The 17,460-nt window shown below is 40.5% G+C and overlaps 1 protein-coding gene, 1 non-coding gene and 1 pseudogene across 3 annotated transcripts in view; 1 reads left to right on the forward strand and 2 right to left on the reverse strand.

Moving 5' to 3' along the window:
* Positions 1 to 15,459, forward strand: part of VPS52 (VPS52, GARP complex subunit) — a 19,275-nt gene extending 3,816 nt beyond the window's left edge. For both annotated transcript variants that reach the window (XM_006907385.2, XM_006907386.2), the window contains exons 10-20: positions 96 to 153; positions 502 to 635; positions 1,138 to 1,293; positions 1,683 to 1,801; positions 2,139 to 2,262; positions 2,547 to 2,642; positions 2,753 to 2,860; positions 3,085 to 3,150; positions 14,063 to 14,174; positions 14,398 to 14,516; positions 14,723 to 15,459. In XM_006907385.2, coding sequence (XP_006907447.1) covers positions 96 to 153; positions 502 to 635; positions 1,138 to 1,293; positions 1,683 to 1,801; positions 2,139 to 2,262; positions 2,547 to 2,642; positions 2,753 to 2,860; positions 3,085 to 3,150; positions 14,063 to 14,174; positions 14,398 to 14,516; positions 14,723 to 14,869 — 1,239 coding nt within the window. In that variant the 3' untranslated portion in view covers positions 14,870 to 15,459. The remainder of the gene's footprint in view (positions 1 to 95; positions 154 to 501; positions 636 to 1,137; positions 1,294 to 1,682; positions 1,802 to 2,138; positions 2,263 to 2,546; positions 2,643 to 2,752; positions 2,861 to 3,084; positions 3,151 to 14,062; positions 14,175 to 14,397; positions 14,517 to 14,722) is intronic.
* Positions 4,056 to 4,174, reverse strand: LOC112476129. Its single transcript, XR_003044973.1, has one exon. It is a non-coding gene; the product is annotated as a 5S ribosomal RNA (ribosomal RNA).
* LOC112476162 lies at positions 6,045 to 6,163 on the reverse strand (annotated as a pseudogene).
* Positions 15,460 to 17,460: the final 2,001 nt, after the last annotated feature.

The raw sequence follows: 17,460 nt of genomic DNA on the forward strand, positions 1-17,460 counted from the left end.
GGTACTATTGCTGGGCAAAGGGGACAGTGTAAAGACAAACTTTTTATCATGCTGTGGGAAGAGGTGGTTACCAGTTCTTTTCTCTTTTTCCCTAGTATGAGGAAGTCGCTGAGAAGGATGATCTGATGGGCATGGAAGATACAGCAAAGAAAGATATCCTAGAGCTGAGGAACCCTCATGCTAGGCCTGGAGAGTGAGGGGGCTTCTGGCTCCAGCCTCCAAGATATTGCTTCTTACCTTTTTCTGTGGGATCTTTGAGAATGTGATGAAGGCTATGGCTTTCCTTCCCAGAAAAAAGCATTTTGACAGTTTTGCATAGGATGTCAGGGGTGTAGAGGCTCTCTGAAGCCCATTCACAGATGTCAGGTGAAATAGGGCCCCAGGTCTGGGAAGGAGGGACATCTAGGCTGTGTCCGGCTGCTGGAATCCCCAAGGGTACCATATCTTTTATCTTTGATTACAGCTGTAATCTTACTGTTTTCCCTGACTCTGACTCTTCACGATTCTTTTCGAAGCCATCCCTGCGCAGTAGAAACACCATCTTCACCTTGGGGACCCGTGGCTCTGTCATTTCCCCCACTGAACTGGAGGCTCCCATCCTGGTGCCCCACACTGCCCAGCGGGGAGAACAGAGGGTAGGAGGAAGAACAAACTTCAGTCGTGAGGGGGATGCTCAGCATGGGTGGGCTCGGTTGGTTGGAGGGAAGGTCAGAGCTTCCTACCCTGCAGGCCCCTCTATTAATCCCCCAGGACCTGGGAGTGGCCTTTTCCAGTCTCACTAGTGTTCTGTGATATGAAGAGGATTGGGACCGTTGACTTAAGGGCATTCAAGAGGGAGAGACTGGCTGAGGGGAGTGACATGTCATTGAGGCAGATGTGGAGGTACATATAGGAGTAGCAACAGCAAGTGGAGGTGGGCTATTCTCTTGCACCCCTTTTCTGCCCTAACCCTCCCCCTCCACCACCCCCCGCACCCAGTACCCATTTGGGATTCTCTTTCACAGCTTAGACTTGAGTTAGATGGGAAGCATTTCTTGAGCCCTCAATACCCAGTTTTGCTGATTGCCCAGCCATATCCATGGGGAGTCAGTGTTGGGATCCATCTCTCTGTCTCTCTTCTTTACCCTCCCATCCTAGTATCCATTTGAGGCACTCTTCCGCAGCCAGCACTATGCCCTTCTAGACAATTCCTGCCGGGAGTATCTTTTCATCTGTGAATTCTTTGTCGTGTCTGGTCCTGCTGCGCATGACCTCTTCCATGCCGTCATGGGCCGTACGCTCAGCATGACCCTGGTAAGATCCCCTTGCTCCTATACTCTTAGACCCTGTGTCTTCAGTCTTCACTGGCTCCATAGGAGGGTCAAAGCTTTGGTGGTATTAAAACTAGGACCCCTAATTCTAAAATGGCCAAACTTCATACAATGTGACTCCCCATGAAACCTTCAAAGCTTGAGGTCCCCAAGACTACTCCTGCTGCTGATCCACACCCAGACAATAGCACCTGAAAACTGAGGGGCCCCTAGATATTGGTCTTCCACCTTGAATTCTGCTCTGATAGGCTTGTGATCATAGATCCTGGTGAGTAAGGCAGCAGGACCACAGAGGAACACATGCATTTGTCTTTAGCCACTGGGAAGGACAAACTAACCTTTGTCAATCCTTTGCCTGTTCCTAAATCACAGAAGCACCTGGAGTCCTATCTCACTGACTGCTATGATGCCATTGCTGTTTTTCTGTGTATTCATATCGTCCTTCGATTCCGCAACATTGCAGCAAAGAGGGATGTTCCCGCCCTGGACAGGTCGCTGAGTTCTGGTTCTTGATGCCCTGCTGGCCTTGAACTCTTGGTCTTACATGACTGTTCCCTGACCTGTGGGCTCCTACTGACTTGATACCATTGACCCTATTTCCATTCATCTGCCTGGAGGCAGTACTGCTGCTTCTGACTCACTTTTCACACCCATTCCTACCACCACCAGCCATCAGCTATTAATCTGAAGGAAGCCCCAGAAGTGGTCAGATATCCCACATACACTCTAACACAAACACCACCCTGTTCCCACCGTCGACCCCCCACCACCCACCCCTGACCCTGACATTCCTTACCAGCTGATTACTGATTCTGGTTAAGCCCACAGGTACTGGGAACAGGTGCTTGCCTTGCTGTGGCCACAGTTTGAATTGATTCTGGAGATGAATGTCCAGAGTGTTCGAAGCACTGACCCTCAGCGTCTTGGGGGGCTGGATACTCGGCCCCACTATGTAAGAGAGGGCAAGGGAAACAGGGTTTCCTCAAGGGTAGGGCTCTAAGCTTCACTGGGATAGGGGTTGGCTAGGTTCACGATTGTGTTGGGCTTGGTGGGTTGTTTAGCTATACTGTGAGGAGCAGTCCAGGAGGGTGGTTCCACTCGGGGGTGTCAGGCACTGTTTGTAGGATCGGAGGAAGGAGTCACACAGATGTTGGTTGGCCAGTTCCAGAGGAGTTGAGAGGTTGTGTTGGCTGGGCCAGGTGTTTGATGTGATTTTTACCCCCACCTTTCTCCCAGATCACACGCCGGTATGCAGAGTTCTCCTCCGCTCTTGTCAGCATCAATCAGACAATTCCTAATGAACGGACAATGCAGCTGTTGGGGCAGCTACAGGTGAGGGGAAATGCAGACTACCCAACAGCAGGGCTGCTGCAGTGGGCTGGAGCGTGAAGAGGGATCATATGCCCTTACCTTCTTGTGTCACTTCCATTTGGCTTTTTCAGGTGGAAGTGGAGAATTTTGTCCTCCGAGTGGCAGCTGAGTTCTCCTCAAGGAAGGAGCAGCTTGTATTTCTGATCAACAACTATGACATGATGCTGGGTGTGCTGATGGTAACAGACTCCCTTCTTTCCTTTTTCCCTACCCAGAAAATTAGGGTTGTCCCACTGCTCTAGTAGCTCCGTCATGGCAGAGTTTATCTTGGTCTCGTTCAGTGGTTTATTCTGGAGTCTGGCACAGTGTCTGGCTATGTACAGTAAATATGGGAGCAAGGAGATATCCTCAAGTGAGGGGCTGCTTCTTCCTAGACTTAAGATTTCTCCTTGTTTTCTCTTAGGAGCGGGCTGCAGATGACAGCAAAGAGGTTGAGAGTTTCCAGCAGCTGCTCAATGCTCGGACACAGGTAGTGGTCTGGGATAAAGGAAGGAACAAATTTGTGTGCTGTTTCAGTTCAGTGCTCGTGTGCATGTGTATGTAGGGACTCCAGGTACACAGAATTGGAATTATGACTTGGTTTACAACATGCTGTCAATATTGGTCTATTTTATTTTTTTTGTATTTTTTAAATTATATAAATGCCCATGAACCTACAACACATGTTGGCAATAACCAATATCAAAGTATGGATTCTTCCTTACCCCATCTCTGTGCCTCTCATGTAGAGACACCTGTTGACCTAAATGTTGTGTTTATCATGCTTGTTTTTTAAAAAATGGTTTGGTATACCAAAACAATAATTATTTAGTCTTGTTTTTGAGTGTCATAAAAATGGAATCACAGCATTTTCGGTGCATAATTTTTCTAACATTGTCACGTTAATACATATGGCTTTAGCTCATTTTTCACTGTTGTATAATGTTACTTATTGAATGTAACATTCTGTAAGAGGACATTTGGATTATTACTAGTTTTTTGTGAGTATCAATTAAAGAACAATTAGGTTTTTTTTTTTGGTGAGCATTGTTTTATGAACAATTAGGTCTTTTAGTGCACATAGAAATAGGTAAAGTTTATCAAAAGTTTTGCATGGAAATAGGAGTAGGCTTGCTGCTTATAAGATAACACCAGTATTCAACTTTATGAAATAATGCCAAATTGCTTTCCTAAGTGGATGTACCAATTTATTCTTTACTTGCAATATGTAAGAATTCTCACTGAGCCATATTTTCTCCAATACATGATATTATCAGTCTGTGCTTTTTTTGGTAGATATCTAAGTAGGGTCTTGATTTGCATTTTTCTGATTACTAATGAGATTGTGCATTGTTTCAGATGTTAAGTAGCCGTACAAATTTTTCTTTTTTTTAATGCCTGCAGCACCCAATATTCTTAGGTGGTCTCCCGTCCAAGTACTAACCAGGCCCAACCCTGCTTAGCTTCCGAGATCAGATGAGATCGGGCGCGTTCAGGGTGGCATGGCTGTAGACCAAATTTTTCTTTTACAGTCAATGTCTGTCATAGCATTTGACCTCTTAAAAATGAGTTCTTTATAAAGTCTACATACTAATTTTTTAATTATACAGGTTATAGATATCTTTAAATATGTGTTTTATCTCTACTTTTTTTATGTTGTCGTTTTTTTCTTTCTTTTTTACTTTCATTAGCATTTATTTGATGCTGAATTTACTCCTGGGCCATATGTTTCTGTTTCTTCAGTTTCTTCTGGGATACCTTTTTCTTCTGTGCAACCTCCTCTCTGGTTTAGGAACAGTCTGCTCCTTTGCAGTAAGGATCATCTCACTGTGGCAGGGAGAGCTCAGGCAGGGGATAAACCGCCCACGAGCTCTGTAAGTTCTGCGCTGCATCTTGGGAGCTTTGTTCACCTGGATGTGCTCAGTGACCAGAGAGTCCACATCTAAACCCTTAAGCTCAGCATCACGCTGCATTTTTAAGCATGTGCAGCAAAAAGCACTCTTTTTGGGCCACTGACCCTGCCTCCAGCCCCACTATCTGGCCTGGGTACACCCACCAACTCCACTATTGTAATGATGGAATGGTATATATTGCTTCTATAAAGTGACATCTTTCTGATACTTGGTGGCTTTTTGGATATGCATACCCTTGATGGCCTGGGCAGTTTCATGCAGTGAACGTGAAGATTCGAACCTCTTGATTTGCATGATTTCGTGGGGTTTTCTGGGTCAAGTGAATAGCGGACCATTTTCAGAGATCAGCTCAGGCCACTTATGGGAAGAGCTGTGTTGTCTTTTGATGAACAAATTCCTAGTTGTAATATGATTTAACTTATTAGTCTTTTTTTTATTTTTATGTCTTGTTTAAGAAATCTCTTATTACTCCAAGGTCAGAAAAATAAACTACATATTCTTAATACTGTAGAATTTTGCTTTTTTACTTTTAAGTCATAATTAATTTTTGTATATGACATGAAGTAGGAATCTAATTTTTTCTGTATGGATAATGATTGGCCCAGAACCATTTATAGAAAATCTCTTTCCCCACTTGATCTGCAGTGCTGTCACTGTCACAAGGCAAAATTCCACTTTTTTGTTGCCTTCATTCTATTCCATTGATTAATTTGTCTACTCTATAATACAGTTTTAATTATTATGTTTTATAGGGCAAATTCTCTTACCTTCTTTTTCATCAGTATCTTGATTTTTATTGGCCTTTTGATTTTCCATATAAATTTTACAATCAGCTTGTAAATTTTCACATTTAAAAAACCCATTTAAGTCTACAGCCATGATATATATATATAAAATAAATTTAAAAAAATAAAAAACCCATTTAGAATTTTGGTTGGAATTGCATTGATCAATTTGGATTATTTGGAAGAATTGACACTTTATGATATCGATACTTCCTGCCCATGAACATGGGCTCTCTCTCCTTTTTAAAAGATATTCTTTAATGTCTTTTGATAACCTTTTACAATTTTCAGCACCAGGATATCTTTTGTTAGAGTTTTTTCTAGGTAGGTGTAATATGAAGATTTAATTTTAATAGGAATAAATTCTTTATAATCCTTTGCCTTTAATTTCTTACATTTGATCTCTTACTGTTCTGGCTAGGACCTCTATGACAATGTTGAATAGTTGAATAGAAAAGTAATAGTGAGAACCCTTATCCTGTTCCTGATTTTATTTATTTGTTTGTTTATTTGCACCTGTTCCTGATTTTAAAAGGAATGTTTTCATCACTTCCATTAAGAGTATTATAGCTGTAAGGTTTCTTGTTTTGTTTTGTTTTGTTTTGTTTTAGGCGAGGCAACCCTTGGTTGACCTCACAGATTGCAAGGACCTTGTCAGCTTACAATCCCTTATTTTTTATTTTTTACGCTTACAGCACCTGGTCTTCCTAGGTGGTCTCCTATCCAAGTACTAAACAGGCCTGACCATGCTTAGCTTCCGAGATCAGACAGGATCGGGCTTGTTCAGAGTGGCATGGCCGTAGACAGCTGTAAGTTTTTTAATAAATGCCCTTTATCAGGGTAAGAAAATTCCTTGTAATTACTAATATGCTAGGAGTTATTATTGTAGTTATTCCTACTAGGAATAGATTTACATTTATTTAGGAATTTATTTAGGAATAATTATTAGGAATAATACTAGGAATTACTAGGAATGATGACTACATTTTTTTTTCTCTCTATTTGGACTTTCTACTCTGTTCTTTTAGAATTTGTTCCAAACTGTAGTTACTTAAACATTATTTTTTTTCTTTTTTAACTATTATTTTTTTATTTTTCAATTGCAGTTGACAATATTATATTAGTTTCAGGCGTGTAGCATAGTGGTTAGACATTTATATAATTTATGAAGTGATCCTCTCAATAAACCTAGTACCCACCTGGCACCATACATTGTTATTACTATATCATTGACTGTATCTCCTGTGCTATATTTTATATCCTGTGACGATTTTGTGTAAATATTATCTTTTGAAAAAGAAATTTCCTTATTTGAACTGTGTATAGAAATGCTATTGATTTTTATATATTGACCCATAGAGCTAGCCCCCATCCTAAATTATTATTTCTAATAGTGTTCCTGGATATTTGTGTGTGTGTTTCTATGTGGGTATTCATCATCTATGTATTAAAACAGTTTTAAGTTCTTTCTTTTTAATCCTTACGTCTTTAATTCCTTCTGTCCTTATTCTCTTGCTGCATTGACTAGTACCTCCAGTACAAGGATGAATAAATAATTGAATAGAAGTGGCAATAGTGAGAACCCTTATGTTTTCCTTATTTTAAAAGGAATGCTTTTATCATTTCTCCATTAAGAGTAATGTTGTAGGCTTTCTTGTAGATACTCTTTGTAAATTATGAAAATTCCTTTCAATCCCTGTTATGCCAAGAGTTACTATTTTTTGAAAATAGGAATGTATGCTTTTTTTGGGCAACAGTTGAAGTAATCACATATTTTATTTTTTAAATCTATTATATAGTGTATGACATTTGTAGATTTTAGAATGTTAAACATTCTGGATTTGGTCTAATTCATTTAGAATGTTCCTCTGTGCATACATTAGATTGGCCTGTGATTTTCTTTTTGTGTACTCTCCTTGTGTGGGTTTGGTATCAAAGTCGTTCTGCATTCGTAGAAGGAGGTAGGAAAGAACTATTCTTGTTTTTATTATTCTGACACAGTTTACCATTGAAATAATCTCTTCCTTGAAAGTTTCATAGAATTTAGCAAAAACATCTGGGAAGATTTAAAACTATGAAATTCTCTCTGCTGTTTTTCTTTAATTCAGTATATTCGACTGAATTCTTAATATGTAGTATTTTTATTGTCATTCAATTATTTTTTCTTTGAGCCATGAGATTTTTGAAGAGTTTTTAAATTTCCAAAAAGTAGTATTCTTATTTATCTTTTTGTTATTAATGTCTAAATTGCATTGTGGATGGAGAATGTGTTTTTTTGGTCAGATTCTTTGAAATTTGTTTAGATTTGCTGTGGCCTGGTACATGATCAACTTTTGTAAATGTGTTTGAGAAGAATCTGTATTCTTTAAATGTCAGGTGTGGAGCTCAAGTTTTTTAATTGTGTCGTTCACATTATATCTTTATTGGTTACTTTTTGTTTACTTATTAGTAATTGAGAGAGGTGTTTTAAAATTAATAGCTTTGTCACTTTTCCCCAGCAGTTCTAGCAAATTTTGCTTTATATAGTTTCAGATTAGTTTACCTAAATTCATTCATTCTTTTCCTTCCTTCCTTCCTTCTTTCCTTCCTTCCTTCCTTCCTTCCTTCCTTCCTTCCTTCCTTCCTTCCATTCATCTTTCTTTCTTTTTCTTTCTTTTTTTCTTTCTTTTTCTTTTTCTTTCTTCCTTTCTTTCTTCCTTTCTTTCTTCCTTTCTTTCTTCCTTTCTTTCTTTCTTTCCTTTTCTTTCTTTCTTTTTCTTTTTTTTCTTATTTATTATTATTTTTTACGCCTACAGCACCTGGCGTGGAAACTTACTTGATTTTATTGTCACCCCAATAATTAATAAAAAATAAAATAAAAAGGCAAGTAGTTATAAAGAAAATCCATTTGAATCATCTCTGCCTTTTATGATTTTAATCCATTTATGTTTATTATGATTAATGTTCCTTTGTGGTCTCTCATCCAAGTACTAACCAGGCCCAACCCTGCTTAGCTTCCAAAATCAGACATCAGGCTTGTTCAGGGTGGCATGGCTGTAGACCATGGACCGTGGCTCCACTGGGGTGGGGACCCAGGACCTTCTGCTTATGAAGCAGACGTGCTAACTGCTACACTATGGTACCATGTCCAGTTTACCTAAATTCTTAAAAGTTTAGAATCATTGGCTCTTACTGGTGACTTGAAGTATTTGTCACTATATAATGACCCACCTTAGCCTTAATAATTTTGTCTTTTTTGTCCTAAAGCCTATTACAGGTGATATTAACATAGCTCTTCCAGCTTTATTTTGGTTACTATTTTCCTGTTAATTTATTTCCATTCTTTTACTTTCAGCCTTTTTATGTTTTCATATTTTAAACCTTGCATATAGCTGAATTTTTGAAAAATTCAGCAAAGCAACAAACAAACATGACAGAGATTCATGGACACGGACTGTGGATTAGTGATTACCAGAGAGAAGAGGGGGAGGGGAGAGGTAGATAGGGATAAAATAGGTCAAATATTTGGTGATGGAAGGAAATCTAACTTTGGGTAGTGCACATACATTGGGTAGTGCATTATATGTACAACTTACTGTTGAATTATACACTTGAAACTTACTTGATTTTATTAATGTCACCCCAATAATTAATAAAAAATAAAATAAAAAGGCAAGTAGTTATAAAGAAAATCCAATTGAATCATCTCCACCTTTTATGATTTTAATCCATTTATGTTATGATTAATGTTACATTTGGACTCGTTTCTACAGTCTTTAGTTTTCTGTTTGTCTTGTGTTATTTGTGCATCTTGCCTTTATCTTTCTTCCTAAATTATTTTTCTCTCTAGTTGTTTGGATTTTGTACTCCCTTCTTTTAGAATTTGTTCTTTAAATTTTACCTTGCATATTTAACTTAACATCTATACTTAATATTTAACCCCTCTCTCAAAAAATACATGAACTTTAAAACATTTAGTGTTTTAATGCTCAAAGTCACCCCTCCTCCTCTTGCCTTCCATGCTAATTATTAATCAGCATTTTATTTCTGTCCTACTTTTAATTGTCATTTTATAATGATACTATTTATTTCAATTTCCACGGATATTTCCCAGCTTATTTGCTCATCAAGCTAACTTTTGGGGATCATTTCCCTCCTTCCTGAAGCAACTCTTAGAAATCCTTTTTGAAAGTTTATTGGTAATAAATCTCATTTTTGTTTTTATATAAATATCTTTATTCTTTCTTAGGAAAGGATAGTTTTGTTGGGTTACTGTCAAATTCTAACAGTTACTTTCTCTCAACATGTAGAGGATGATTTTCCACTTTAGCTTAAATTGTTACTGTGGAGAAGTCTGCGGTTGTTCTAAATATTGTTCTTTGAAGGCAGTGTGTGGCTGCTCTTAAAGAGCCCCCCTTCTTTTTCTTTAGTTTTCTGAAGTCTGTATGTGGATTTCTCTTTATTTATATTTTGGAATCTTGTGTTTCTTGGGTCTTTGAATTTACTTTTTCATTAATTTGGGAAAATTCACAGCCACTATCTTTTTAAATATTGCTTTCTTCCATTCTTCTTCGGGGATTTGAATAGTTTTAGGTTAAACTTCCCATTCTGTTCTCTCTTTTTTGTAAAATAAACATGTAATTAGACAAAAAAGGAAACCATTTTCCTCACCTGCCCAGTTAGGTGACCCAAGGGAATATCAGCTCTGACTTTAGAAGTGCAATTCTCTAGACCCCCTGATCCCACAAGAAACATTTAAGCCAGTGGACAGTGTTAAGAGCAGCTGAGGTGCCATGGAATTTGCCAGGGTGGAAAGCCAGCTGTCATCAGTGCTCCAGTCTCTTTGGGTGGGCTGCTGCTTGATACTGTGTGGGAAGGATTGCTGGCTAAAGCCCAGCTTAGTTTCCCTCTGGTCACTCTTCTGCTATGAGAACATTCTTTTTTGCTGGATAGAGAACTTAAAGTTTAAACAAGTCTAGACCATTGTTGTCCAGTGGAAATATAATGCATGCCACAAATGAGCCACTTAAGTAATTTTAAATTTTCTGTTTCTGCATTTTAGAAATTAAAAAGAAACAAGTAAAATTAATTTAATAGTCTTTCGTATAAAGCACTATGTCCAAAATATTATTTCAACATGTAATTAGCAAAAATTAGTAATGATTTATTTAAAAATTTTTTCCATGTGAAGTTCTGAAATCTGGTGTATATTTTATGCTTAAGCACATTTCAGTTATGACTAGCCACATTTCAAGTGATCAGTAGCTCATATGGCTCATGCCTGCTATGTTAGGGCAAGTCATCTCTATTAGCTGAACTTCCCTTTGCAGTCTGCTTCCTGTGCCCCCCACTGTTATATTGTTAAGACTGTGTGTGGGTTATGGCATTTAGGTAACTCTAATAGGTTGAATTTGGTTATTTAATCTTTTAAAACTTTTTCATTAGATTTATTGGGGTGACATTGGTAAATAAAATTATATAGATTTCAAGTGTACAATTCTATAATACATCATCTGTATGTTGCATTGTGTGTTCACCACCCGAAGTGAAATCTCCTGTCACCATGTATTTGACTCCCTTTACCCTTTTCTACCTTCCTTTCCCTCCTTTTCCTCTGGTAACCACTGTACTGTTGTCTGTGTCTCTGAGTTTTTGTCTGTCTTGTTCATTTGTTGCTTTCAGATTTATATCCCACATATGAGTGAAATCACATGGTTCTTGATTTTTCCTGCCTGACTTGTTTCGCTTAGAATGATATTCTCAAGATCCATCTATGTTGTCACAAATGGCAGTATTTCACCTTTTCTAATGGCTGAGTAACATCCCATTGTATATATGTACCACGTCTTCTTTATCCCATCATCTATAGAAGGGCATTTCCATTGTTTCCATGTCTTGGCCACTGCGAATAATGCTGCAGTGAACATAGGGGTACGTGTATCTTTATGAATAAACGTTTTCAAAATTTTCAGGTATATATGCAGAAGAAGGATTGCTGGGTCATATGGTAATTCAATTCTTAATTTTTTAAGGAACCTCTATACTGTTTTCCACAGTGGCTGTACCAGTTTACATTCTCACCACAAAATCTCCACTACTGATAATAGCCATTCTGACAGGTTTGAAGTAGTATCTCATCGTGGTTTTAATTTGCATTTCCCTAATAGCTAGCGAAGTTGAGCATCTTTTCATCTGTCTGTTGGCCATTTGTATGTCTTGGGAGAAGTGTCTGTTCATGTCCTCTGTCCATTTTTTAATTGGATTGTTCGTTTTTGTGTTGAGTTGTATGAGTTCTTTATATATTTTGGATATTAGCCTTTTATCAGAGGTACTGTTTGCATATATCTTCTCCCATTCGGTTGGTTGCCTTTTTATTTTGTTGATGGTTTCACTTTTATTTCCCTTGTCTTGAGGTCAAATTCATAATATCCTGTCTAAGGCCAAAGCAATATACAGATTTAATGCAATACCCATCAAAATCTCAATGGCTTTTTTTTTTTAAAGAAATAAAACAACAACAAAAAAAATCAGATTTCTATGGAACCACAAAAGAACGTGAATAACCAAAGCAATCCTGAGAAAAAGAACAAAACCAGAGTTATCACACTTCCTGATTTCAAATTATACTACAAAGTGGCAGTATTCAAAACAGCATAGTATTGGCAGAAAAACAGACACATAGACCAATGAAACAGAATTGAGAACCCAGAAATAAACCCACATACATGTGGGCAAATAATTTTCAACAAAGGAGTCAAAAACATACAATGGAGAAAAGAAAGCCTCTTCAATAAATGGTGCTGGGAAAATTGGAAAGCCACATGCAAAAAAATGAAACTAGACTGCTATTTGATACCATAAGACCTAAAACAATAAAATACAGGTACTAAACATGTAAACATTATGGTTATTTAATCTTTGTCAAAAAATCACATCACAAAGATAGATTCCTTGTTTATAGAAAGATCCATACTTGGGGGTGTATCCTTAGTCTCATATTAGTTACCTTCAGTGGATATAAGTGGATATTTTGTGGGAAGATTGGGAAAAGATTTTATATTTAAATGGAAGTAGTTTATTTTTAAATGGGATGGAAGTTTCACTTCTACCTTACCAGATCTTACTATCTGCAGTTTTGTTTTTTTTTTCTGTTTTCCCTTCCATTAAAAAAAAAGTTTACTTTTATTGTGGGAAATTTCAAGTCTATATGGTAATGTGGAATAGCAGAATGAACCCCCTGGGACTATCACAGGTCTTCGACTAGTAACAACTCAGATAGTTTTCTTTCATCAGAATCAACACCTATTACTCATCCTCTTCTTGTGCCCCCTCCCTACAGTTATTTTGAATTAAATCATATACATCATTATCGCTTCATCTTATCAGAATGTGTTTTAAAAACCACAATGTTATCACACGTAAAAAAAAATCATTTAAAATAGCTAGTGTTCAAATTTCCCTAGTTATGGCATAATTTTTATGTTTCAAATCAGGATCCATGTACGGTCCCTATGTATGTCTCTTTTTAATCTATAGATTTCCCTTAATTTTTACCCCACCCCTTTGAAATTTATTTGTGGAAGAAACTGAGTCATTTGTCATGTAGAATGATGTACTGTGCTTTTTGCTGATTGCATTTCATGATGTGGCTCAACTGTTCCTCTTTTCCTATAAATGAGTAGTTAAATGGAAAGGCTTGGTCAGATTCCAATTATTATCTTTTTGCAAGGATATTCGAGAGGTAGTGGTGTGTACTTTCTTCAGGGTACATATTGTCTTCCTGGCTCATTTTTTTGTCAGTAGCCATCAGTGATCCCTGTCGAGATCCATTAGTTAGATTTCTATACCTTTCAGTGTCTCAAAAATTTCCATCTCCTTATCTGTCTGTGCTGCATTCTGAGTCATTTCTTCAATTATAAATTATAGTTTGCTGTATCATTCTTCAGGTATTTCTAATCTGCTATTTAGCCTGTTAACTTTTTAAAATTTAAAACATTACAAAATTTTAAACCATTTCTAAAAAATTTCTTTTTGTTTCAACTCTCAAGATTCGTAATCTTGTTAATGGGTCATCTCTGTGTCTTTAACTTTTTTAAGCATTTCATACAGAATGTACAACTGCTATGTATCTGACAGTTCTAATGTTGGCAGTCTTTGGAGGTCTAAGTCCATCACTATACTGACTTGCAATACTTTCTTACGTATCTGGTGATCTTTGAGTTTATTGCTTGATCTTAAATGGGGGCAGAGAGGTCATATGGGCCTAAATTGGATTGAGAGGATTTGCCTCTGCTTTTGCAACAGCTGAAAGATGCCATCCACCTGGGTCTACATTGGCATGTCTTTGTGGCTCTCATGAGAGACCCAGGCTCAGCTTCCCCACTTGAGGCTGGCATCAGGCTCAGTTTCCAGAAAGCAGAATTGCCGTGGCCATTTGCCTTTTGGTAGCCCTGCCTCTTCCATTGCTCACTCCTCTGATTCCAGCGCTCACCCCAATTTCTGCTCCCAGCTCAAGTTTAGTTTCTGTTTTTTGTTTGTTTGTTTTTGAGGAGGGGATCCTTGAAGATTTCCCCTACCTCTTGTGAGACTGGCAGTTCCTTAAAGTGTATGACCTTCCCAGAGTTTCGCTGTTCTGCTATGGGAATGTTCTAAGGACTTAGTTGATTATGATGCCAGAATTGGGATAATCCCTTGACACCAAGACATTCAACTCCCTGTTTTTCAGGAATTCATTGAAGAGTTGCTGTCTCCCCCTTTTGGGGGTCTGGTGGCATTTGTGAAGGAGGCTGAGGCTTTGATTGAGCGTGGACAGGCTGAGCGACTTCGAGGGGAAGAAGGTATGAGGATGGTATGGTAGTGATGGGGTCAGTGGTGACTGGAAAAAATGAGAGAATGTGGATTACATGAGGAGTGGGTAGAGTAGGAAAGAATGGGCTGGGAGAACACCAGAAAAGAGGGGTTAGGTGGTGAGGATGCATGTGTCTTGGAAGGGATTTAGTGGGGTCGCAGATCACTTAGCCTAGTCCCTGTCTGATGCTATCTCTTTCCTCCTGCCATCAGCCCGAGTTACTCAGCTGATCCGTGGCTTTGGTAGTTCCTGGAAATCATCGGTGGAATCTCTGAGTCAGGATGTAATGCGGAGTTTCACCAACTTCAGAAATGGAACTAGTATCATTCAGGTGACTTGCAGCTCTCAGCCCGTACTCATACTCCATTCCCCTCACTAATTTTCCTCTCCTCTTTATCCTGGGCTCAGCATCATCCAAGTGACCCTTGATCTTCAACTACCAGCTGTGCCCAAAGTTCTGGATGAGCCCTAACCAGATTCTTAATCATCCTCAGCACCTCCCCATAGTCTGACCCCTCCTTCACTTTCTCTGACCAGGGAGCATTGACCCAGCTGATCCAGCTCTATCATCGCTTCCACCGGGTGCTGTCTCAGCCCCAGCTCCGAGCTCTTCCTGCCCGGGCTGAGCTCATCAACATTCACCACCTTATGGTGGAGCTCAAGAAGCACAAGCCCAACTTCTGATGTGCCAGACCCTGGGATCCACCAGCCTTCTCCAAGGACTCTTCTACCCCATCCCATAGCCCTTTTTCACCTGGTGTCCCCTCTTTTCAGTTTTCCCCTTGCCTCCCAGGTCCTTGACATGCTTCACCCTGCCTTCTTTCCCAAGATCCCGCCTCATCAGGGTAAGCTGGATCCCCTTGGCTTGCTGAATCTTCCAATTATCTTCAGGTTTCCCAGGACCACCTCCTCCTAGGCTTTCAAAACGATGTTTTTCATTTTCCCAGTTTTGTCACCCTCCCACCCCCGCCCCCCAAACAAATAACAACAACAAAAACCAAGGCTCTTCTCTCTTCCTCCAGTAAAACCTTTACTGCCTAATTCTCCAATTCACTCAACTCTTGTCACCGTGTCCTGAGGTGTGAAGCCTCAGCTCTTGGAATTGGTGGCAACGGAAAACTTTCTCCAAGTCATTATTTTTTTCACTCAAAATGATTTCTGTAGCTTTTTGACCTAAGATCTCAGCAACTTGAACACTAACCAGTCCCCATCCTGGCTTGAGAGATATTCCAAAGTCAGTCTGTAGAGAACAATAAATATTTAATATGACAATACTCTTCTCCTATTTCTTTTCTTCCTCCTGGGGCCTTCAAGTAGCCCCATCCCTGCTCTAGGGTCACCTTCCCTTTCTGACTGCCTTCTGGTGGGTGTCTAGAAAGTAGGGGCACACGTGTAACCTCTAGCTGCTTTAGGCCAAAGTGGCTGCATTGGTTTTAGGGTGGGGACTATTTCATGAGCAACCGACCTGGTAGAGGGAGGTGGCGCCTGGTTAAAAGGCTGAGAACGTTGCTGTACAGCCGCAGGCACTGCCCCAAGGGCAGCTACCTTGGCTCCCCCATATGGGCTCTCCTTGTATCCTGCCCCCCCTTGAACTGACGATGGGATTGCCTCCTCTCCAGCCTCAGCTCTCTAGCTGCTCTGGTTGTGGCTAGCACCATTGGATCAAGGGTAGGCCAGCTTTGCAGGGTGTCCATCGTATCCATATCTTTATTTGACTTGGAGACTTCCTCCTGTCCCCGCTTATACACCTCATTTGAACTTATAGTCTAGACCGGAGACATGGAGCGCCTTTAAGTCCTATGGGGGAAGACACTGGCAGACAGGAAAACGGTCATTTTTTTCTCTGGTTCCTCCGCCCCTACGGCTTAATAACTCCCTCCCAGGTCCTGGTGAGTGGTGGAAAGAAAGCAGTTTCTATTTCCAGCTTATGCCCTCTGGTTGCGGGCAGGGAGAGGAGGTGACCTCAGGGTCGATGCGCTTGGTCAGAGTGCTGGGTGCGTGATTGCTCAGTTGTGCGTGCGGTAAAGGAAAGGTTGGTACCTTCTAAGGCGGAGCTAGAGCAGTCGCGGCTGGTTGGCTCTCCCAATTGGCCGCTGCAGGCCTGACGAGGGCACCGCCATATTCCGCTCCTGACTTTTTTTCCTTTGGTGGGGGAAGGGGGGGGTTCCCGTCTCGTCTCTGAGAGCACCTCTCTGATTGGCTTTGGGAACCGTATCTCAGAGATTTCACTTCATCACTGAGCATCTTGGCGCCCAAGACTGAAGTGCAGGGGATGGGGCTGGGGCTTGATGTTGGGGGATTGAATGACTCCTGATTGGCCCAAATGCCCTAGGGGTGGAACCAGGGCAGCGTCTTTAACTGACCTCGCCCCGTTGCCACCGCCACTTTCCCTTTTCCCTTTACGTCCTTCCAGTTTTACCCTGCCTGACTCTCCACCCCAGGACTTCCTTTAGGCCTGTCCCATGCTAAATGGTGCTGTGCTGGGCTCCCAGAGAACGCAAGCTCATCTTGGGCGGCGGCCTGCGGAATCTTTTCCTACGCCTTACTTTCCTGCTTCTTGTTGCTGGCTCACCTACGCCCGTACCTCACTTCTAGGTGTCAACCTTGGGGGATCCAGATGTTCTCATATTTGGCCTGACTCCAGCCTCATCGCGAGGACAAGAGAAGGGCCCAGGGTTTGGGACTTGGACAGGGGAAGCCCGGGCTGCTTCGACAAAGGGAGTGGGTTCCCAGAGAAATGGTCACTGTGTACCCTGCGAGGGAGACAGCCTCCCAGACAGGCTACTTCACCTATGCCAACTAATGCTCAGATGTAAGAAAGGCTGTGCAGGCGGGGCACCTTGTATTTGCAGTTTCTGACCTTCCCTTCCATCTATCCTGAAACCTAATATTCAGACTTGCCTGATAGGAGTGGTTTTTTGCAGGCCTCACTGAGGGGCAGTACTAAAGTTTGAGGAGGCTTGTGTTTATGGAACCCGGAAGCATTCAAGTTATGTTAGAGCACACAGGTTTGGGGGCCACTGAACTACCCCGGAGATCCAAAGAAACTGACCCAACGGTCGTGGGATGAAAAGGAGACAACATAGCTTGAAAGGGAACCACAATACCTCTGCTGACGATACCTCCAGGGGGCAGCATCGACCAAGAGATGGAGTTGTTGTCTGCTCAGTCTTGCTGCCTTTTTTGCTCAAGAAGGCTGTGTAGCTTCTCCCACACCGTCTTCCTGCTGCAGCACCGCGGGACTCTTTCTTCAGCCTAAAAACCTTTAGTCCTGT

The sequence above is a fragment of the Pteropus alecto genome, unplaced genomic scaffold (assembly GCF_000325575.1).
Source record: "Pteropus alecto unplaced genomic scaffold, ASM32557v1 scaffold202, whole genome shotgun sequence".
NCBI classification, from domain to species: Eukaryota; Metazoa; Chordata; class Mammalia; order Chiroptera; family Pteropodidae; genus Pteropus; species Pteropus alecto.